This window comes from Mus caroli, chromosome 15 (assembly GCF_900094665.2).
Source record: "Mus caroli chromosome 15, CAROLI_EIJ_v1.1, whole genome shotgun sequence".
Taxonomy (NCBI): domain Eukaryota; kingdom Metazoa; phylum Chordata; class Mammalia; order Rodentia; family Muridae; genus Mus; species Mus caroli.
Genome location: NC_034584.1, coordinates 60,366,536 through 60,376,532, shown reverse-complemented (window position 1 = coordinate 60,376,532; position 9,997 = coordinate 60,366,536). Strand labels below are relative to the sequence as shown.

General features: G+C 40.9%; 1 protein-coding gene across 13 annotated transcripts in view; it reads right to left on the bottom strand.

Moving 5' to 3' along the window:
• Phf20l1 (PHD finger protein 20 like 1) overlaps positions 1-4,498 on the bottom strand; it is a 70,911-nt gene extending 66,413 nt beyond the window's left edge. For 11 of the 13 annotated variants that reach the window (XR_003834993.1, XM_029470076.1, XM_029470078.1 and 8 more), the window contains exons 1-2: positions 4,261-4,498; positions 1,930-2,049 (exon numbers count right to left, since the gene is read on the bottom strand). Coding sequence is in view for 12 of the 13 variants with exons in the window: in XM_029470076.1 (XP_029325936.1) it covers positions 1,930-2,012 (83 nt within the window). In the remaining variant the exon portion in view is untranslated. The remainder of the gene's footprint in view (positions 1-1,929; positions 2,050-4,260) is intronic. The other 2 variants (XM_029470077.1, XM_021183396.2) reach the window with 1 other exon arrangement.
• Positions 4,499-9,997: the final 5,499 nt, after the last annotated feature.

Here is a 9,997-nt window from a genome sequence, read left to right as displayed (position 1 = left end):
AAAAAAAAAAAAAAAAAAAAAAAAAAAAAAAAAAAAAAAAAAAAAAAAAAAGAACAGGAGTTGTTCCAAAGAATCTTTCTACACAGGTACACTTTCCCCTTATCTTTTTTTTTTTTTTTTTTACCTAGTAGGTGATAGGCTCTAAGGGAGGTTAAAGCATTTAAAAATAGGTTTTGAAAAAACTTAAAGCTACATTAGTGTCCCCAAAAACTATAGCATGAACTAATAAACTATGTGCTTCTTTAAAGCTTTACACTAGCTCATTGGCACTTTGTTGGCTGAGAAGCCTATGAGAATATATGAATATGAAATAACTTGTTATTCACAAAAGCAGTAACTTTAAGAAAACAGTAAAGATTCACACACAAAAAAAGGTTCTTTATATTCATATCTCACAAAAATTTAATTGTATATTTTCACAGTAAACCAATCTTGGCTAACCACAACCAAGAAAGCTAAGTCCTGAACAAAGTGGCATCTCTTGCTGCACAGTGTAAATCCATTATTTTGTAGTTGGGAGTATATCACCACTGTCACCAAAACATCCTTGCTGACATTTGGTAAAATCGAGACACTGTTTTTTAAATCTCTCTTGCTATGATGAAGCCTATCTTTCAGGTGCATCCCAAGTTCAAGAAAACACTATATATATAACCTGGTAAGAAATGGGCTCCTTAAAAGAACTATCCCAAGTTCAAGAAAACACTATATATATATATTAACCTGGTAAGAAACGGGCTCCTTAAAAGAACTACCCACTGAGTAGCTAGGGGAAAGAGGCAAAATAACTGTGGTACTCAACCTCTGTGAGTACAGAAGAACCCAAAAGTGAGGCCATTAAGCTAGTGATATAGACTTACTAAGGTCTAAGGCTAGATGTTAATAAAAGCCCAAGGCTATTATCAAGTCAATAATATGAATAAACAAGGTTTCTGCCTGCCATTGCCTATTCAGTAAGTAGACCGAATGCAAAGTATTAGAAGCAAATCTACTGGCTCTCATTATGGCTTTAATAAAGCTATGGTGAGAGAAAAAGTCACAGTGTGTAGTGAATAAAGTCCTGGAGTAGTTATGCTAGGCCCTTCTCCAAAACAAACGAGTGTCAGAAGGGAGCAAAGGCAACACTGGTCCCAGGCAGAACCTATCAAATGCTCCTCTCAGTGGCCCAAGAATGGCAACAAGAAGACAACAAGAGCCTAGAAGGCAGAGTGATGAGCCACTAATCAAAACGAGCAACTCATCCCCTTATCCTAAGTGCTCTGTGAGCCAGTGACCCCTGAATGCTGTTTCCCCCCTCTAGCCACGTGGACAGAACACTAGCATCTCACCCTTTCCTACACCACTATGTCAGTGATATATATGCATGGGGTGTTTATACTGACAACCTGCCACAGATGACCAGAAGAAGAGGAGAAAGTGCCATTCTGAGAGGACTGCCTTTCTGGGACAACAGTCAGCTACAACATGACTTGAGGTTCTGCTCTTTAAGGGAGGAGGAGGTTAGGTCGTGATTTGGTTTTCAGTAGGATAGCAAAGGATGGACATGTACCCTGTGAAAGTACAAGTCCTCATCATTAATATTTATCTTGTAAACATCAAGAAAACAAACACATCATGGTTTTTATACAAATTTTTAGGAAGCTAAATGTGTGAATTAGCCTTCCCTGACTTCTGCCAATGCAACTCTGTTAGTTATTCAATGGTAACATCCTCTCTATCTGCCCTTTACTCTAGACAAACAATTTCAAATCTCAAACAGCTAAAGCACTGTACAATGTCTGAAGTATTTAAATGCTAACCCTAAACCCAATGTGTATGTGTATTCAGGGTTGAATACACTAATGCGACTGACATGTGGTTAGAATAGCAAGTGACTTATTAAAGCTACAAATTTTGTGCTTTGGGTCGATATTCTGTTATTTTCCATACCATTTCTGTAAGTAGTCCAGTGCCTCCAAACGAGCACCAATCTCAAAAGTGATTCCAGGACGATTTGGGGGCTTTTTACTCATCTTGAGATCCTATTCTTCAGTATTTTCTTTCCACTACCTCAAGAGGAAAAAAGAAAGTTAGATCCTAATGCATGAGATGCACATGGAACATGGTTTAAAGGGACAGAATTTAACTAATTTTCAAAATAATACATTGGACGTTACAATATTTGCCAGACTTTTAATTGAACAATCACCAAAACTTATAGGTAGGATGCAACATGAAGGCAATTTTGGTAGGGCATTTATAAAAGATAAATACAGAAAGGAAAAACAGCTAAAGAGAATCGACAGCTATTAAGACTAATAGCTAAAATGCCTCAAACCTTAGCTGAAAAAAAAAAAAAATGCTCAGGAAAGAGCCACCCAGGGAAGGCTGAAAACGCTGTGAGTTTTAAAGTGAAGACACTTGTGTTTACTGAAAGTGTTGAAGGGAGCAGCTTAATTGTCTTCCACTTAATTTCCAGAAATCATTTAGTATGTCAAAACATACAACCCGTGGAGACAGCAGTAGACAAGCACTGTGTCAGGGAGGAGTTTCACCAACCTTTCTGGAAGATCAGGGTAGTTAGTGCATACTATCTCAGCAGCACACCATAGCATCATTTTAACATAAAGACTTGCAAATGATTTTTCTTTTTCTTTCTTTCTTTTTTTTTTTTTGGTTTTTCGAGGCAGGGTTTCTCTGTGTAGCCCTGGCTGTCCTGGAACTCACTTTGTAGGCCAGGCTGGCCTCAAACTCAGAAATCTGCCTGCCTCTGCCTCCCGAGTGCTGGGATTTCGAGTGCTGGGATTAAAGGTGTGCCCCACCATGCCCGGCTTCAAATGATTGTTCTTAAATTTCACATTTAATAATCAAATTATGCCAGACTCTGGGTAAGGTTTCTATTATTAACTCAACATTGTGCCCATAATGACAATTTTAAAAAAGTTTCTCATTAAAAAAAATAATAATTAAAAAAAAAAAAACCCTGCAGAGGAGTCATTACTTCACTCTAGCCCATTTACATTAAGTATTTAATGATCTTTTGGCCACACTGGCTTGCCTAGCACACGTGCAGCCTTTTTGACTACCGAGTATTTGAAGAGAATGCATATATTCTCAAGGTATCAATAGTGGGATGAAAATAATAACTGGTAATCGCGGTCTCATCAAAATACAACGGGTTGGTAACCAGGAATCTAACGCTGCTCTTGTTGGAGGGAGATGCTTAAAATATGTTCTTACATTACTACTCACTAGGATCTTTCTAGCTTAAAAAAAAAAAAAAAACCCACACAAACGAAAAATCTTATAATGTTTTAGCCACTGTTTAAAACAGGTAAAACCTAACAGCAAACAGAATTCCAAATGTCCCTTCCTGTTTGTTTGGTTTTTTTTTTTTTTTTTTTTATCTGAAAAGGGAAGAAAAGAAATAGCATCAACGCTTGTTACAAAAATATGGGGGATCAAGTTTACAAGGTCGTGCCTAAGGGGATATAGAATATCCTGACATGGCATCAGTGAGGTTAAGATTCATAGCCAGGACACACTAGGTGTAATGGCAACAAACATAAATATTTTAAATAGAAATTTTGTAAGTGTGCAACATACAAGGCTGCTACTTCAATGTACAGAAATAGAATCCGAAGAGGCAGTTTGCCAGTTATGCTAACATTTCCTAAGATCAAACTTCCAGCCTGTAAATCTAATCCCCCTGTGACTCTCAGGAATGAGGCACCTCAAAAGGCAGGGACGATTTCCATTCTCTTGTGAGGAGACGGGAGAATGAGGGAGGCGGCAGAATTAGGAACTTTTACGAAAGACAATCTATTGGACAGACCCTTAAAGTGAAACTATGGAACAGGGAGCGAGAAAGGGGAGAATGAAACAAAAAGAGGAATGAAGAGACCAGAAAGCGGTAAAAAGAGTGCGATGTTAAGTAAGGGTGGTGGAAGTTTGCAGAGAAGACAGTGAGAGGAAAGAGACAGACACACAGAGCTAGAGAGCGGTGAAGGAAAGACCGCGAAGCTAAGCAGAGGGGGACGAGGCGGGCTCGCAGGGGTGTCAAGGGGAACCAGGAAAGGCCGCGGCGCGGCTGGCCCGGAGCCCGGGAGCTGCAGGTTGACAGCCGCTGGCCCGGCAAGGGAAGGAAAGCGGGGGTAGCGCGGCGGCGCGCAGACAATAGGGTCAGCGGATGGCAGGGAGCGGGACGCCGGCCGAGAGCAACGCGGGCGCGAGCGCGACCCGGGGACCCGGCAGCCTCCAGGCCCCTCCGCCGCCTCTTACCGACTCGGCCTCGTCTCCGCACAGCAGCCGGGCCGTCCGGGGCCGAGCCGGGGCGCGTCAGGGCGGCCAGCGCGGGCCTCGTTCGAGTCTGCCCGGGCAGCAGCAAGGGAGGGAGCGGGAGCCGAGTGAGCCGGGCCCACGGCGCCGCGTCGGCCCGAGGAAACGCGGGAGGAAGCCCTCAAGCCCACTCCGGCTCCGCTACCATCGCAGCCACCTTCGCTGCCGCCGCTGCCGCCGCCGCCGCCGCCGCCGCCGCCGCCGCCGCCGCCGCCGCCACCGCCGCCGGCCAGCCCTGACGCGACGCCGGCCGGGGACGTCAGCCGCCCGCGACGCGCCGGAAGCGGGCTGGATTGCGTCACGTGGTACTCGAGGGCCGGGCTAGCGCGGCGCAGCCGATTGGAGGACTATTCTGGGGGTGTGGCTTCGGCCGGGCTGGGCTACTTGTGCATAGAAAAGACCTGGGCTCTAGATTCCCCTTGGTGGGGTCAAGAGGATGGTGGCCTTTTGTGATTGTTGCTGGTTTCTAACAAATCCCACTACTTGACACATTGGGCAAACTTGTCAATGCACCACACACTTTTCACCGTGTCTGTTCTAGCCCACGTTAAGGACAGACACAATGATCTGTATTACAAAATCAGAATTGTCTCTTTTGAATGGATATTTTCTCACCGACACTGCTATATATTATTTATATAATATCACATGACAATCAAAACTGCGCACTTATACTACTTTCCAAATTCAGAAATCTTTATAAAACAAATAAAAGATTCTTAAGAATATTTAAAATTTCCTCAGAAGTTTAGGGTACTAATAGAACAAGTCTTCACAATTAATAGTATAGAACTACCTCTGTTGAACACCTACCATGTACCAAAGTCTATATTAAGCAGGAGAATCCCTATTCCAGGTTTGAGAAGATCTACAAGTTATCATTCAAAGTGCTACTGAGAGAAAACATCTATTTTTTTTCCACTCCATCACTCTGCCTCCCACGTTTTAAAAGTGCATCATTGCATACAAATGACACTTATATTTATCTTGCTTCATCGTGTACAGTGAAAATAGAAATGTTTTCTCTGACTTTCAAGAGATTTGGTAAATTGAGAAAATCTTCATAATCATCCTTTTATTCAAAAGACATTCATTCAAGAAATATATATCTAATAGTTGCAGAGTTATACTGAGCTTAGTGATGCAACAAACAATGGGAATAAGAATTATGTTCTTCTTTTTAATCCTCTGTGGTTCTCATTAGTCCAATACAATTAATATTTCTAGAATCTTTCTTCTGTCACAGGCAGAATTATACTTTCCACTTTTAAAATATTATGTACGGTTATTTAATTTGCTGTAAAATTAAAATACAAGTAAGATCACACACACAAAAGAAAATGCCAATGCAAGAAGCCAGTTCTACAAAATTTTTGTCCCTCAGTACTGTGCTTTGCAATGTTTGCAGTAATTACTGTTTTAGCAGTAGAAGTCCTTGATACATTAGGATGACTGTAGGAATTATGTATCACCTAAAACAAACATGCAATTTAAAACAACACTTGATTTAAAAAATAAAATGTATAATGTTGTCAAATAAAAAGGTATATTTATAAATCAGGATCACTTGTTTCAGAGTCTAATCTAAATTTAAGGAATCTTAAAAGAAGTGTCAACCCTTCACTAGATGGGATGAAAATATTAGAATCTAATGAATTTAGTCCCCCTTGAGGCTATAGGTCTCGCTTTAAATGCTATTTAAACCATATTGTTTTCAAAATTTGTATTTAAAGATGCTAACAATGTGCAGAATAAGGAACAAAGTTTACAAATCACATCAGTGACAGTACCACTAAGTCAGGTTTCTGACGATAGATTAGATAGATAGATAGATAGATAGATAGATAGATAGATAGATAGAGATATATATGTGTATTACATATATAATATGTGTGAATTCATTTAAATATGTGTGCTTGAATATATATATATATATGTATATATACATATGTACTTTTTCTGAATTTATGTATATACTCTTTACTCAACCAACATGATCATTCTCTGTTTCAAGTAGAAATAAACAGAGTCTCTCAAAGGTACACCATAGAATAAAAGTGAGAGGGACCACCATGTACACTCAGGCAAGCGATCCTTAGCAATCTCATTGAGCAACACTCAAAATGGAGACATGAAAGTAAAGCTGAGACTTTTTTAGAAGAGGAGTTCCAGTGAAGGAGGGGGTGAGAAGGGGAAGCAGGTGTGAAAATGACTAAAATTTATGCAACAAGTGTGTAAAATAGTCAAATCAAAAATGAATGTTTTATAAATGGGAATGAGGTCTTAGGTGCATTAGTGGCCTGAGTGGCTTGAGTGACTTGTGGTCCTGTGGAATTAATACCCTCCCTTGGAACACATGTTAAAAATGGGAGTGCCACATTTGGTTGTCACTAAATTGCAATGGGAAGTTTCTACTATTTAATGAGGAGGTACCGGGTCTGCTAAACAGCTTGGAATACATAATGCAGCTCTTTATCTTCCAGAATTACACCAACCCATGCATGAGGTTTGAATGTCCATCTAGGTACTCATAAGAATGAAAAAGTTTAAAATTGTTTGTGATGAAAACTGAGTCTCTGAGGGACTGTATTCCACCCTGCTGCTTGGGTGCAGAGGACCTGCTGGAGAAGCAAAATTTGACTGTGTTTACCATGCACTGCTGCCACTGGGTGCTGGGCTTTAGGGAAGGCCCAAGTCTGCTCAGGGTCTGGGTAATCACAGTCTAAGATGTAGGATGCTGAAGCTGAGGTTCCCAAGCTTCTGGATACCCAGTCACCACTGAGTTACCTCACCAAGGAGTCAGGAACTATGAGGTCAGGTCAGGGGCTCCCAAACCCTTGGATATCTAGGCAACCCTGGGTCTTGAAGAGTTGGAAGTGGAGCTGAAAGGCCCAAGGGCTGAGGATGGCAAAAAGCCCAGGGTCAGAGAAGATGGGAACTCTGCCTCAGCTCATCAGCAAAAGTCCTTAGCTTGACTGCGGTTGTCTGGGAATGAAGGGAGGCTTTCTGCAGGAAACTTAGGCTATGGCTTGGTATTGAAGTCTTTCTCCATGCTCCCCAGGGTGGTTCTTGATGAAAGAGACAGTCCTTAGTTCTAAACTGTTTATTGATTGCTCATCATGGGAAATGGGTGCAAACTACCTTCTCAAGGTAGACCGACAAGATATTAAATAACTTTTGCAGGAAAGAATTTCCAGGAAGGGAAGCTCATTTCCTAAACCCTCAGGGCCTCTAGGTTAGCATGGAGAACTCTGTTCTGGGTTAGGTGACCACAGGTCATGTTTCCTTTGTGGGAAGTGTGGCACATGTTCCAGGCCAGGAATCTAGTAAGGAGCAGGAAGCTGCCTGCCATCTCAGGTGGGTACCTGGGTGCCAAGGACTCTGGACCCACTCAACTATATCAAGTTTCCTTGCATGGTCCATTGTCCCACAGTCTCATGAGTAAAACATTTAATTGAAGTTGCCATACAGTTCAGAGGTTTAGTCCACTATCATCATGGGGGAAGCATGACTGCATACAGGCAGACATGGTACTGGAGAGGTAACTGAGAGTTCTACATCTGAATCTTCAGGCAGCAGGAAGAAAGAGTAAGTCACTGGACTGAGCTTGGGCTTCTGAAATCCCAATGCCTACACCCAGTGACATACTTCCTCCAACAAGGTCACACCTACTCCGATAGGGTCACAACCTTCCAATAGTGACACTCCCTCCCTCCTTAGCCTATGATGACCATTTTCACTCAAACCACCACAGTCCTATTGATATTTTGGAGGTGTTTTAGGAATTACTTTATTTCAAGAGAGGGTAATACATAATCTACTCTAAAATGGGAGCATTTGATGTGATAAAACTAACAAAAATTTCATGTAGCTCTAGAAACACAGCTCAGTGGTAAAGCACTTTCTATGTAAGTAAGTAGAAGGACTAGGGTTTGGATACCTTGAACCCATGAAATTCTGAATGGGCATGCAGACATGGTGGCACTCAGAATGCAGAGAGGGCGTATCTCTGAAGCAAGCTAGATTAGCTATATTCTAGAAAGCTGAGTCTACTTAAGAGAACATGCCTCACTGAATAAGGTAGAAACTTACTAAGGAAGACTCTTAGAATCAACCTTGAGCCTCTACAAGCACACACGTACACATGCACCCACACATTTGCAAACATTACACCCACTCACACACTACATACATACAAACATTTTTCATTCCCTCAGTGGCATATACAGTCAGCGTAGAGAAGACTCTAAGACCCTGGCCATGTATCCCTATCTCTTCTCTCCCACTCAGTACTTTTCTCTTCCAGATGGTGGATATAAGCCATCAGTCACTCTGACTCCAAATATAGACAGAAAGACCTTACAGCTGTGTTTGGACAGATCCAAACAAGCAGTAGGAAAATTATCTTGAAACGACACTTGTTAGGCAGAAATCATTGATCTAAATTCCTCCGACACTAGAAATGTGAGTGTGGAACCACACTACTTGCTGGGATATTTAATAACTGTGCATGTAACTTGCAGCAAGGAAATACAAGACATCCTCAGACACACAAGACAGGTATTTTTCCTGTTTACTTAACTGTAATTTAGCTTCAGCAAAGTCAAAATAATCAAAACAATTCAAGAATCTGTGTTAATAGACTAATTTAATGGAGAACCATGGCTGCAATAGTCAGTACTGGCAAATCTCCCTATTCTAAGACATTTGTAAATGGCATTAATGGAACATACTTGAGCTCAATGGTTATCAAGTTGATCATAATCTATCAATTACAGCAGACCTCCAAGGTAGCAGCAAACTGACAGGCTTTATCTTTTCACATGTTACTATAGATTTCTATTGACATAGCTAATAATAATGGATTCCTTCTTACCAATAACAGTATAAAAGTGGCATGTTAGATGATATAATTTTATATGTATATATATGTCCGTATGTAAAATCACATATTTGTGTGTGTTGTTATAAGTATGTATTTACTGAATGTTCTTGTGACATTAAGAAACAACCTGTGTTTCTGCAATTCTAAAGACTTTCTGAGTTGGCAGCAATAACTTCCTGCTACTAAAAATACATATATGTATATGTGTGCATGAGCACATAAATGCGCGTGTGCATGTATGCCACAAAAGAGACAAAGTGTCTTTGTATTCAAATTACTCTAAAGCAAGGAATGGCCATAACATTTAGCACCCAATCCTGGATAGTTTTTAGCATGGAAAGAAGTGCTATTTATTAATGAACAACAGATGGACCCCCTGGACAGTTTCAAATAAAGATACAGGATCGTGTCATATACAACAGGGGAAGGTGCTATACGAATGTACAGGTTCCGCATTCGCAATAGCATTTGGCATGGGAATCTCTCCTGAGGCTTCAAAATCCCTTTGCTATGCCAAGGAAGAAGATGAGGTCTTCTCTTTGGGCTCCTATGGTGTCTCCTCGGATTTTTCTTAATTGTTGGTATCACTTTTACTCACTAGATCAGGATCTCTCAAGTTTTACTGCCCGACTCATCTGTATTAGGCTTTCCTGGGTTGTTTACTGAAATGCAAATTCTTAGGTACTAAAATTTTTCTTTTGGGTTTGGAGGAAACATCTTAATAAGCCACACTAAATGGGCCTGATGTACACAAAAAGCATTAGAGTTGAGGGGTGTGATTTTTTTTTTTTTTTT